This window comes from Mustelus asterias, chromosome 8, assembly GCF_964213995.1.
Source record: "Mustelus asterias chromosome 8, sMusAst1.hap1.1, whole genome shotgun sequence".
In the NCBI taxonomy this organism is placed as follows: Eukaryota; Metazoa; Chordata; class Chondrichthyes; order Carcharhiniformes; family Triakidae; genus Mustelus; species Mustelus asterias.
In genome coordinates this window covers 35,754,109-35,767,634 of record NC_135808.1, presented here as the reverse complement: position 1 = coordinate 35,767,634, position 13,526 = coordinate 35,754,109, and the positions used below count along the sequence as shown (strand labels likewise).

Genomic DNA, 13,526 nt, shown 5'->3' with positions numbered 1-13,526 from the left:
CACCTCTGCATGCCTATCTCAATGTGTAAAGTCAACAATATTAGAAACCAGCACTGGTTTTCAGCTCACCAACCTCTGAAAGAATACCTAATTGGACTGATTCTGGATTCTGGACACCACGAGAAACAATATTTGTTTTCTCTGAGCCTCTGCACTGTAAACTTTCCTTTCGCTATCCCTCTTTGACTGTATCACTGCAAAGGTGGCAATGTTGTGACTCCTTTCCCACATTTGAATGTGCACAGATCAACTAACCCTTTGAGTTTAATTAGCTGTGGGCTAATTAATAGGAAACGGGATCACACCAAAACAGAGGAGTTGGGAAATGCCCCAGTGGCTGCTGATAAAAGAGGAAGCAGATCCAAAAACCTTCCAGTTTAAGACGGGTGGCGAAAGGAGAAATTTGTGCTGTTTAGATTAACGGCTCCACCCTTCCTGTTGGCAATACCAGCTATCAGCCACAGCATTGGCACAACTATCAAATCCAAGCTCAGGCTTTTGGGAAAGGAAGAGGCCCTCAGGTAAAATTAAAAGATATTAAAAGACATGAAAAGATATTTCAATAAATGTGTCTACAGTTACGACAGACAAATTGCTGTGGTGCTGGACCTTTTTAAAGTTCTTTCATAGGATGTGGGCTTGCAGACTGGGCCAGCATTTATTGCCCATCTCAAATTACTCTTACACGGAGTGATTTGCTGGGGAATTTCAGAGGACATCTAACAGTCACCCACATTGCTGTGGATCTGGAGTCACATGTTGGCTAGATCAGGTAAGGACAGTATATTTCCTTCCCTCAATGACATTCGTGGTCCAGATGTGTTTTTACAACAATTGTGCTATTTTGATACATTTTACGTTTAAGGTGGGGCTGTTTTAAGAGGCAGTGTTTTGTTACAGAGTTGATTTGTCTGGGAAAACATGCAGCTCAAATGCTGAGAATGCAAGATAATAACTGATCTTAGCTCAGAATGTGCTAATGGACATTTGCTTATACTGATGGGATTTTAGACAAGGTATGTAGAGTCTTGTGTTTAATGGGAGGAGCTAAACTTGCAGGAAAAATCTGCATTTTTAAACAAAGAGCAGTTGCTACCTGGGGCTGATGGAAGAAAGAAGTGTCTCTCTGTCTCCCTCTCTCTCCAGAGGCTGAAAGCTCCATGACTCTTAATCTAAGTGAAAGCAAGTATGCCCGTGTTTGCTAACAAATTTTAAAGAGGGTTTCAAATCTATAAACAGATTATTGCTTGTAATTAATAGTGATAGATTAGCAGTTAAGAATTGTACCTTGCCATGTTTAAGTATTGTTCAATTGTTAAAAGTTAAACTAATTTATTTGTTGTAGTTAAACTGTGTTGTTAAATAAAGTTTGTTTTGAGAAAAGCACCCTAATTTGTCAGTAGAATTGCGCCTGGAGTGAAACATCCTCTGCTCACATTAATGCCAATATAGAAAATTGTTGGGGTCAAATCTGGCTTCATAATATACCTTGGGGGTTTCTGATCTGGTACCCTGACACAATTGACAATGTTTTCATGGTCATCATCAGGTAATTAATTGCAGATTTTTATTGAATTCAAATTTTACTATCTGCTGTCGGGCGATTCGCACCGAGGTCCCCAGAGCATTAGCCTGGGCCTCTGGTTTACAATGCCACAATTTATGCCAATCCAGACTGTGCTCAGGGAAATAATCCCATTCTATCCAGTAACTGTAATCCCTCAATCCTGGAACAACTCTAGTAAATCTCTTCTGTACCCTCTCCAAAATTCCAATATAGGGTGGTGCGAGGTCTTGGAGGGATTTCAAAATACAGGAAGCATCCAGATCCCTTCAGACAGAATTGACCATTTACAGTCCGTAGGATAATAACCAGCTGCCAACACACACACACACACACACACACAACAATAGGAACTCAGTAAGAATCCTCAGACACTCTGCCCCTCCCAGATAATTACACCTCACCTTCTCATATTCAGTAATGATCCAACAACAAAACTCAGCCTGTAAATCAGAAGGGAAATGCTTCCAATAAACACACACAATATCCAACACACAGCTCCAATCAAACAGCTCAGCACAAAGCACCGAGTAAACAGGTCTCTCAGCTGGATCTTCTCACACAGCATAAGGGGCATTTCCACACCTGATTCCCCACAGGATAGTCAGACTGCCTGAACATTAGTGTGGATATTATGCAATGTAATTATTATAAATTCTGCTCCTTCACTCACCATCTCCTCACTTGGTTTTCAGTCCCTACAGGAAGTGAAACAGCTGTGAAAGAGGAAGAGGAGAGAATGGGCAGAGTGGGTGGGCTCTCTGATTGATGTCTCTCACAGCCAATCCAAATATTTCTGGAGTAACAGGAGTTTCCTGAAGCTTGGGAAACTGACCGGTGAAACGGAGGCGACTTTGAGCAGCAGATCAGGTGGGGATTTAAACTTGTCATTATCCCATCTGAATAAAACCTCACTTATTGCAGCTGCTGTCTCAATTCCCCTGGTAAATGTCTGACAGAGATTTCTAGTGAGGGAATAACATTCTTTATCCTCTGAGACTTTCAAACTGACAATATCAGAGTGGGATGTGTCGCCTCGGATGTGTTTGACAGCAGATCAGAAAAGGAAGATCAACAGCATCCAAGGGAGTGATGATATGCAGTGGTGGGATCAGCACATGGGACAGGAGAGAGAGACACTGGAGTGAGAGGAGGAATGGAGGGACATGGACCCAAGAAATACAGAGATATGGGAGAGGGGAAACATAGGAAAGAGGGGCAAAGGAGACATGGGTACACAAGAAAGGGACATCTGAGGAGAGAAAAGGTTGCCCAAGTATTTGGAGAGATTCCCTCACAGGGACATGAGCATCAACAAATAACACTTCCTCCTCAGTGTGTGGTCCATGAAATGGTGACAGCAGCCACAGATGGGCTTGTCCCTAATCAGCTGATCGCCAGGTCACTCACCTTCCCCGAATATGGGTGTGATGTCCAGGTTCCTGACAATGAAAGCATTGTGGGATGATCCAGTGTGAGTGACGTTCACACGGACTATTCTCAGACAGTCATTACACACTCTGTGAAGGAGCAATTATTTTCTGTTCTGGGAGCTCTGTAAGTCTCCTCTTTAATGCCATGTTATCTATCGCTCTCAGTACCTCGGGGATTCAGCTATTCCACAAAAGTCCAATCACCTCTGCCGCTGTTCTGAGTGTTGTATTCAATTTAATGCAGTAATTTACTCTGTGGAGTCATTTACTCTCCTCCTATCATCTCTTCTTTTGTTCCCCCCTCTTACCTCCTCTCTCTCTTTCTCCTCCTGTCTAACTCTCCTTCTATTCCACTGATATTTGCACTCATATACTCTCTCCTACTTCTGTCACTCCTTCTCGGGTGAATGTAAAACTCGGGGGCATTGTTTAAAAATAAGGTTTCAGAATGAGTTAGGGGTTGTTGCACTCTGGAATTCTCTACCCAAGAGAATAGTGGGATCACTGAATATATTCCAGGCTGAGTGAGACTGATTTCTGATCAACAAGGGAATCAATGGGTGGTGGTGGTGGTGGCTGGAAGGTGGAGATAAGGCATCATCTTATCCAGCGGCAGAGCAGGCTTGATGGGCTTCTCCTATTTATGATCTTTTTCTCTTTTTGTTGATGCCTGTTTATCCTCCACTTCCTCTTTCCTCCTCTCTTGCTCCACAGTAATACAGAGGCTACATGAAAGTTTAACACCAAGAGGAATAAGTAAAAAAAACAGATTAAACAGCCCCACAACCATCATATCAGAGCAACACTAGGTAGACCTCCCAAATCCAGACACAATGCTGAAGTGTCTTCAGTCAGAAATTGAGGTGCTGAGAGTACTTGCCTCTGATCCCCACACAGGGGAACAACAGACTGGCACTCACTGTGGTAGAGGCTCTAACTGAGGAGTTAGCATCTTAGCAAAGGAGGAGAGGGAGTTGGAGGAAATCATGTTTCCTTTTTCTGATTTACAGAAGGATTGCACTGTACTCCACCAGAGAATACAGAGAGGATAGACACTGCAGATAGATCCTGACCATCACCCAAGGAATAACTATACAACTGTGGGAAGGCAGCCAGTTCCTTCACAGCACTGCTCAACACAGAGAAGGTTGGGCAGTGAAACCATCATCTGGAAATCGGTCGGGTCAGGGGGGATTTGACATATCATCAGATCTGAAACTGGTCAGTTGTATAGAACCTTTCATCATAACCAACCTTTCTGAAGGTTTACCTGTGGGTGATCAGTCAGGGTGAGGCTGAGAAGTGTGAGTGGGCACCAAATGTGGCGAGAGCTTTAATCATTCATCGAGCCTCATGAATCACTGACCCATGAGAGGCTGGTCAAGTGTGAGGTGGGCTCCACAGGCTTATGCAATCTCCTAACATGCATGACACATCTGTTGCACAACTGTTAACACAAGGACAGCTAAATGGAAGAGAAAAAGTTCAATTGTGAGGTGTGTGACCGAGCCTTCACTAAGTCATCGACACTCGTGAACCATCGACGCATCCACACTGGGGAAAAACCTTTCAAGTGTGAGGTTTGTAACAAAAGGTTTACGCAATCATCGAGCCTCGTGATTCACCAACGCAGTCACACAGGGGAGAAACCATTTATGTGCGAGGTGTGTGGCAAATCATTCTCACAGTCATCGAACCTCCTTGTACACCAACGCACACACACAGGAGAAAAACCATTCACGTGTGAGGTGTGTGGCAAATCATTCTTTCATTCATCGCAACTCCGCATTCACAAACGCATTCACACTGGGGAGAAACCATTCACATGTGAGGTTTGTAACAAATTGTTCTCAAACTCATCATCACTCCGCAAACACCAGCGCATTCATACAGGTGAGAAGCTGTTTACCTGTGTGGCATGTAACAAATCATTCACAAAGCCATGGAGTCTCCGTGAACATCGACACATCCACACTGGGGAGAAACCATTCATATGCAAACTGTGCGGCAAATCATTCGCACAATCATCAGCCCTCCGTGTTCACCAACGCATTCACACTGGGGAGAAACCAGTGAAGTGTGAGCTGTGTGACAAAGCCTTCACACAGTTAGGGAACCTCCTGGTCCATCAGATGATCCACACGGGGCAGAAACCTTTCAAGTGTGAGGTTTGTGATAAAGCTTTTGTGACATCTTCGAGTCTCCTGATACACCACAGGATTCACACAGGTGAGAAACCATTCAGGTGTGAAGTTTGTGAGATGGCTTTCACCCAAAGCTCCGAACTCGTGACGCACCGGAGGATTCACACGGGGGAGAAACCCTTCAAGTGTAAGATATGTGACCGAGCATTCACACAGTCATCAAACCTCCGTGCACATCAACGCATTCACACTGGGGAGAAGCTGTTCACCTGCAAGGTGTGCAACAAATCACTATCAACCAAATCGACTCTCCGCGCTCATCTATACATTCATACAGGGGGGAAACCGTTCAAATGCAAGGCATGCGACAAATCTTTCTCATGGTCATCCCAACTCTTGCTCCATCAAAGGATCCATGCAAGGGAGTAAAGCTTCAGCTGTGAGCTTTGCAATAAAGCTCTCCTCGTGTCTTTGAACCTCTGGGGACACCAGACAACCCACACAGAGAACAAATGTTTCAGGTGCAACATTTGTGACAATCCTTTCACCAAAACCTTCAATTTCCTGAAGCATCATCAGAGCCACACTGTACCATAAGAAGAGAAAATGATGAAAGTAAAACAATCTGGTCACCCTATTATAGAAAGGATATTATTAAACCAGAAAGAGTGCAGAAAAGATTTACTAGAATGCTACCGGGACTTGATGGTTTGAGTTATAAGGAGAGGCTGGATAGACTGGGACTTTTTTCCCTGGGGCGTAGAAGGTTTAGGGGTGATCTTATAAAATAATGAGGGGCATAGATCAGTTAGATAGTCAACATCTTTTCCTAAAGGTAGGGGACTCTAAAACTAGAGGGCATAGGTTTAAGGTGAGAGGGGAGAGATACAAAAGGATCCAGAGGGACAGGTTTTTAACACAGAGGGTGGTGACTGTCTGGAACAAGCTGCCAGAGGTAATAGTACAGACGGGTACAATTTTGTCTTTTAAAAAGCATTTAGACAGCTACATGGGTAAGATGGATATAGAGGGATATGGACCAAATGCAGGCAATTGCAACTAGCTTTGCGGTTTAAAAAAAGGGCGGCGCGGACAAGTCGAGCCAAAGGGCCTGTTTCCATGCTGTAAACTGCTGAGACTCTATCAGAATGCATGTTTGTGTGGAGTTAAAAGGGGCTGGAAGATTTGCCTAGCTTGGGGCTAGAATGAATAGCATATCCCTAATGGTGAAAGGTAGTTTTGGGAGTAGAGGTTACTTGGTGAGAAAGGAAAATGAAGCAATCCCTTTGGAAACTGGGAACAACTGTAAACTGTTTCTTATAAAAACTGTAACTGTGTGTGTGATAAGTAAAGCATTTCTAAATTTTAATATACAAGTTGCCAGCAAATGAATGTAGTGTTTAGTCAATAATATTTTTGGCTGGTCATTTGACACAGTAAAATTGCTAAAAGATGAAATTTTGATCTGTCATCCTTTCAACTATTAACTGGAAATCATCAGTCTCCATGAAGGTTGTGACTCAAGAAAGGAAAGGACCCATCTGCCCCATTGTCACTCTATCAGAAAGTCCCCGGGGATTGTTTGAACCCATGTCCTTCCTGATGTATATTAATGACAGAGACCTTGGTGTACAGGACATAATTTCAAAATTTGCAGATAATACCAAACTTGGAAGCAAGGAGGAGAATGAAGAACTTAAAAAGGATATAGACAGGATGGGCAGAGAAACGACGTATTTAAATGCAGTGAAGAATAAAGTGATTCATTTTGGTAGAAAGGATGCAGAGAAACAATATAAAAATAAAGGGAACAATTCTAAAGTGGGCACAGGAGCAGTGGGACCTGGGTGTATATGTACATAAATCACTGAAGGGAAAGAACAGGTTGAAAGAGTGATTAATAAAGCATCTGGCATCCTGGGCTTTATCAATCTGGGCACGGAGTACAAAAACAAGGAAGTTATATTAAACCCATAAAAAACACTGGTCGGACCCAAATAGAGTATTGTGCTCAGTTCTGAGCATCACACTATAGGAAGGATTCAAGGCATTCAACATGGTGCAGAAAAGATTCACAAAATTGGCTCCAGAAATGAGGAACTTCAGCTACATAGATAGATTGGAGAAGTTGGGACTGTTCTCCTTGGAGAAGAGAAGGTTGAGAGGAAATTTGATTGAGGTTTTCAAAATCATGAGGGGTCTGGACAGGGTAGACAGGGAGAAACTGTTCCTATTGGTGGAAGGATTGAGGACTGGAGGACACAGACTTAAGGTAATTGGGAAACAAAGCAATGGAGACATGAGGAAACATTTATTCACACAGCGAGTGGCTAAGATCAGGGTTACACTGTCTGAGTGCGCGGTGGGAGCAGATTCACACAGCAAGTGGTTGGGATCTGGAATACACTGTCTGAAAGTGTGGTGGATGGAGGTTTATTCCAGACATTCAAGAGGGAAGTGAGTCATTATCTGAAATAGAAAAATGTGCAGGGCTACAGGGACGACATACAGGGGAGTGGCATTGGGTGAATTGCTCCTTCAGAGTTCCAGCACAGATACAACAGGCAGAAAGATGGGGGAAAAGGCCTGGGTAAGATACTGTCAGAGGGTTGATGCAGAGTTGATCGGCCAAATGGCCTCCTTTGGCACTGTACGGATTCTATGATTCTATAATAGCCTCCTGTGTTATGACTCAGTGAGAAGCAGGAGGAAGGGGATAATAATGGAGGTGAAGGGTGGCAATGAAAAGAAGGAAAATTATGATGAGAAGGAACTAGAGGGAGATTGGGAATTAAGAGATAAGGGTCATGAGCAGGAAAGTGGAGCTGAAGCCTAAGATCGTGATAAATGGCGGAGCAGGCTTGAAAGGCCATATAGTGAACCATTGCTTCTATTTAAAATGCTCTTGTAACTAGAACATATAAGAGGAGCGCACAATAATGAAGAGAGATAAGACTGAAGGAGGAGGAGATGGAGCAACATGGATGACACTTCAGTGCAATACTGAGGGAGTGCTGCACTGTCAGAGGTTTCATCTTTCAGATGAGTTAAACCAAGGCCCTGTCTGCCCTCCTAGGTGAATATAAAATATCCCATTACACTATGTTGTAGAAGAGAGAAGTTATCCCTGATGTCCTGGTCAGTTTGCAATCAGTACCACAAAAACAGATTATTCAGTCATGATCACATTGCTGTTTGAGAGATTTTGCTGCTGTTGCAAAAATCTAATTCATAATTCAGATAATCTGGAATATACATTTGAGTTTCAGGAATTAAAGTTTTACCTGTAAATAAATGGGAGCGTCTGTTTGAGGAATTGGTAATAACTTTAATGTAAATCAATTCAAACAAGCTTGGAATTTATTATAATGAATAGCTAATCTGTGTAGATCTGACAAGTTTAACAACACCAGGTTAAAGTCCAACAGGTTTATTTGGTAGCAAAAGCCACACTTTTGCTACCAAATAAACCTGTTGGACTTTAACCTGGTGTTGTTAAACTTCTCACTGTGTTTACCCCAGTCCAACGCCGGCATCTCCACATCTTGATCTGACAAGGTCAGGGGTAGAGGTATAAAAGCAATAAACAAGAGGGGGTCGTCTTTAAGTTTGCAATGGAGCCAAAAAAGCCTTACCTCAATAAAATACTTAAATTATGTCTGTAGATGAAAAGATGCTGAAAGTAACAGTTACCATGGGGATTTCTTCATGGATCCAGGGAGTCTGGAGAGAGGACAATCACATCCATTAGTAATGTTAAGTATTCATATGGGCTATGTAATCAAATGGTCAGGTAAAGTTTACTTTATTGAACACTGGGTGTTTGATCACAGAAGACGGTTGCAGTTTTGCTTTGATGTGGGCTGCATCTCACGGGATTGAGAGAATCATCAGGAGATTAGTGCTCATGAGGCCTGCATTGAAGCAGAGAAAAACTAACTTTAATTTTCACATAAGGGAGGCTGGTGGAGGTCAAGCACAGTTGCAATTTTGCAATTGAAAAACAGCTGAAAGATTTGCCTAGTTTTAATCCAGTGGAAAAAATGTACAGTGGTCCTCACAGAGTCTTGTGGCAGAAATGAGACAGCAGTCAGTTTGGAAGCTGTGTAAAGGCAGTGGGTTTCCCCCAGCAAACTGTACAGACAGTGGGGCATCCACAACAGTGAGGTAGTAAAGAAAAGTTGGAGGATTGCTCAACCAAATGGAAGGAGAATAGCCCCTGATGCCACACTTGGGGAAAAGTTGCCTTTTTTTGCCCCTTTAAAAAATAAATGCTCGCTTTCCTGAATTACTCCACAGTTGCAAAGTGATAATTTTGTAATGAATTATCGGGTCTAAAAGCTTTCCTATCACTGAGTTCATACTCATTGACTAGTGTTTAATTCTTTACCCTTTTCTCGTCTTCTGGTATCTCTATATCTAAGGAAAATTGGAAGTTTATGGCTAGTACCTCTGAAATTACCATTCCATAATTCCCTCTGTGTCCAAGATGCGCGTCCCATTTGGTCATTAGCAACATTAAGTACGCCAGTGTTTCTAATATCTCCTCTTTATCAATGGTCAACACACCTTGAGTTTCAATGACCTCCTCTGTCATTATGGTTTCAGCAGCATCTTCTCCCGGGGAAGGACCCGGTTCTCTTCTGATATCTCCACCACGCTCTGTCTTAGAGTGTTCACCTTTCTGGTCCTTAATTCACCCACCCATAATCTTACGAAGTTTTACCTATTTACTTGCCTATCAAACAGTCCCATAATTTAGGGGGCAGTAATTATCCTCTCTCTTTATATCCTGATTATTATTTTAATTATTAAGGTGACATCCAGTTTCATCCTATATTCTACCTGTTTTATCATCCAGGGAGTTCTGCCTTTTCCAGTCCTTCCTTTCCCACTTGTTCAGATTCTCCATCACAATCCAGTCTCCTCTAGAAAGGCAGCAGCTGCTGCTGGGGTTTCCCACTCTCCCACACAAGGCTTTCCTCACAGCGCCTCCCGGTTCTGCGCAGGTACGGATGAGCCAGCTTCAAGCCCGGTGGGAAGTACATTACCCATGTTGCATGGGTCCACAGCATGGAGCCTGCACAGTGAGGAGATGCAGTATGGAATCATGGGGAGAGTCGGCATGCGGTGCCTGATGGGAGTTGTAGTTCTGCCGCGCGCAGCGGCGGTTGGCTCCCAGCGTTCGGGAGTTGGAATGTGAGGAAGCGCGAGCCCCGAGCGGCTGAATCGAATTGAAAAGCAGAGATTGACCCTTGGTAGGAACCAGAGCGATGGCGGTGGGAAGATTTTCTATGAAGCCACACAAGTCACAGTAGTCCCACTGACTGGACAACAGGTGTTATCTAAACTGAATGCAGACCAGACCGCAATGCACAGAGGGGTACCAGTGGGGATCTTGGATTGACAAGAGACACAATAGAGATAGGATAGAAAAAGCTCATGGAAAATGAGCACCAGGAGAAAGCAAATGGGCTGAATGGTCTGTTTATGTGCTTTAAAACTAGAATCAAAATTTAAAAATGCTGGAAATACTCAACAGTTGAAGCACTGCCTTACCTTCTCACCCTTGCTGCACCAGTCCGAGGACTGACCGTCAAAGTGAACATTATATTGTGAGAGTTGGCCACGCTCGAGTTAATCTCTGAATCACAGTCACTCCCCCAAGCAAAAGGAATTCCCCAGCACAGTTTACCCAAGAGTAAAACAAAATACTGCAGATGTTGGAATCTGAAACAAAAACAGAAAAAATTGGAAAATCTCAGCAGGTCTGACAGTACCTGTGGAGAGAGAATGTTTTGAGTCTGGATGACCCTTCGTCAGACTGACCCTTCGTCAGAACACAAGAGTCACAGCGTAACTCCACAAATCCTTTCAGCATAGGAGGAGCGGCAGTTGGAGGAAATCATGTCTCCTTTTCCTCTTTTACAGAAGGATTGCACTGTACTACACCAGAGAATACAGAGAGGATAGACACCACAGATAGATCCTGACTATCAGCCAAGGAACAAGTGCAACAATTGTGGGAAGACTTTGAGTCCCTTTGCAGCATTACTCAATACAGAGAAGGTTGGCTTGTGAAACCATCACCAGCAAATTGGTCAGTTCAGGGGAGCTTTGACATATCATCAGATCTGAAAAAGGTCACAACCAACCTTTCAGAAGATTCGGCTCTGGGTGATCAGTCAGGGTGAGGCTGGGAAGAAGTCTGAATGAGTTCCAAATGTGGTGAGAACTTCAATCATTCATTGAGCTTCATGAAATCCAAAGATGTGCGGGTTAGGTTGATTGGCCAGGTTAAAAATTGCCCCGTAGAGTCTTGAGATGCGTAGGTTAGAGGGATTAGCGGGTAAATATGTGGGGGTAGGGCCTGGGTGGGATTGTGGTCGGTGCAGACTCGATGGGTCGAATGGCCTCCTTCTGCACTGTAGGGTTCCTATGATTCTATGATTCTATGAACCACTGATTTGTTCTGACAGGTGAGAGGCTCTTTGTGTGTGATGTGGGCTTAACAGGCTCAGTTGTACCACCAGTAACATGAAGACAGTCGCATGGTAGAGAAATTGTGACAAATACTTTTCATGTTCATCCCATTTACATAACCACCAATGCACTCATACTTGAGAGAAACCATTTATGCCTGAGGTTTGCAACAAATAATTCTTGAAGGCATGGCAGCTCCACAGACACAAACGCATTCACACGGGGAGAAACTGTTCCATGTGTGAGAAAGCTTTCACAAAATTATGGACATTCAGGTCCATCACACAATCCACTCGGGAGAAACCTTCCAAGTGTGAGTTTTGTGATAAGGTTTTCCCGAGACGTGTTGGCGGTAACTTGGTAGTATGCTCTTGAGCTTGCCCTGATTGAAGTCCCCAGGCACGATGAACAAGGCCTTGGAATGTTTTGTCTCAATGCTATTCGTAGTGGTGTATATTTCATCAAGCGCGATCTTCACTTCCGCCCGAGGTGGGATGTAAACTGTGAAGAAGTGTTTGTTGAAATCACCCCTGAACAGCCTCGCTCTAATTTTAATGCTCTGTCTCCTTGTTCTGAACTCTACCACCAGAGGAATAGTCTCTCGAAGTACCACATCAACTAATTTAATCTTAAACACCTCAATTAGATTATATTCATTGAATCCCTGCAATGCAGAAGGATGCCATTTAGTCCATCAAGTCTGCAGTGACTCTCCGACAGAGCATCTTATCCAGGTCCACCCCCCCCCCCCCCCCCCTCCTGCCCCATTCCCATAACCTCACATATTTACCCCACTAATCCCCCTAGCCTACACATGTTGGGACATTAAGGGCAATTTAGCATGGTCAATCTACCTAACCTGCACATCTTTAGAGTGTGGGAGGAAACTGGAGCACCTGAAGGAAAGCCACGCTGACACAGGAAGTACGTGCAAACTCCACACAGTCACCCAAGGCTGGAATCGAAGCCGGGTCCCTGACTCTGTGAGGCAGCAGTGCTAATCATTGTGCCAACTATTCCTTCATTTTCTACAATTATGGGAATGCCAGCTCAGCCTGTACAACCTGTGCTCATAATTTAACCCTTTCAGGCCCAAGAGCATTCTGGTGAATCTACACTACACTCCCTCCAAGGCCAATGTATCATTCCTGAGGTACAGTGCACAGAACTAAATACAGTTCTCCAGATAGGGTCTAAACAGAGCTCTGTATACCTGGAACATAACTTCCACAAGAACACGCTGGTATTGGGGAGGAGAAGTTGTGGGTTATCTTTTCAGGATGGTCCTGGAGTATTCAGCAGTTTTGGCAGAGGAAAACAGGACCACTACTGTTTGATGTGGTTGATGCGCGATATAACTCACGAGGCTAGAGGTACTCGGGGAAATAAAGGCTTTTATTGACTACAACAATAGAGCTACCATATATAATACACGATCTCAGACTAAAGGGTCCCAGACAGAGCAGTGACCTTTATACCTCTCCCAGGAGGCGGAGCCCGACTGGGATGTACCACAAGAACTATATTACAGGTAGAACAGCCCAACCCTAACCCCAACAGTAACATATATACAGACTCATAGTATTGTCCAGACCCTGGCTCAGCACTACCTGGTGGGAACCAACAATGGTTCACCACATTCACCCATCCTTTGAAAACAAAGGCCGGCGGTGTACAAAAACACAGAACAATTGTTCATCAGTCTATAAGTTCAGACGGTCTGGGGGACCGCACCGTCGTTGTGACCTCCTCAACACCGGCGACGACACCGGTGTAGGCACTTGCGGTGGCGTTCTCCCCAAGGCGGTGTCCAACGGCTCCTCCAATGTCTCACGGGCCGGTAGACCCCGAGGTGGTGACAATCCGCTGAACTCGGGCACACCTTGAAGTGGCGACCATCTC

The 13,526-nt window shown here is 44.0% G+C and overlaps 2 protein-coding genes across 3 annotated transcripts in view; one reads left to right on the top strand and one right to left on the bottom strand.

Moving 5' to 3' along the window:
• Window positions 1–13,526, bottom strand: part of LOC144497035 (uncharacterized) — a 91,566-nt gene that overhangs the window by 28,832 nt on the left and 49,208 nt on the right. The window contains exon 1 of one of the 2 annotated variants that reach the window (XM_078217755.1): window positions 2,238–2,270. The exons of the other annotated variant lie outside the window; for it this stretch is intronic. The gene's annotated coding sequence lies outside the window, so the exon portion shown is untranslated. Of the gene's footprint in view, window positions 1–2,237; window positions 2,271–13,526 lie in introns of those variants that run through there. 2 annotated transcript variants of the gene reach the window in all.
• Window positions 4,467–5,570, top strand: LOC144497026 (uncharacterized). Its single transcript, XM_078217728.1, has one exon. It carries the CDS (start codon window positions 4,467–4,469, stop codon window positions 5,568–5,570), a length of 1,104 nt encoding a protein of 367 aa, XP_078073854.1.

Bases quoted from the DNA above. Each gene is read 5' to 3' on its own strand.
- LOC144497026 (XM_078217728.1), top strand. From the start codon at position 4,467: ATGGAAGAGAAAAAGTTCAATTGTGAGGTGTGTGACCGAGCCTTCACT.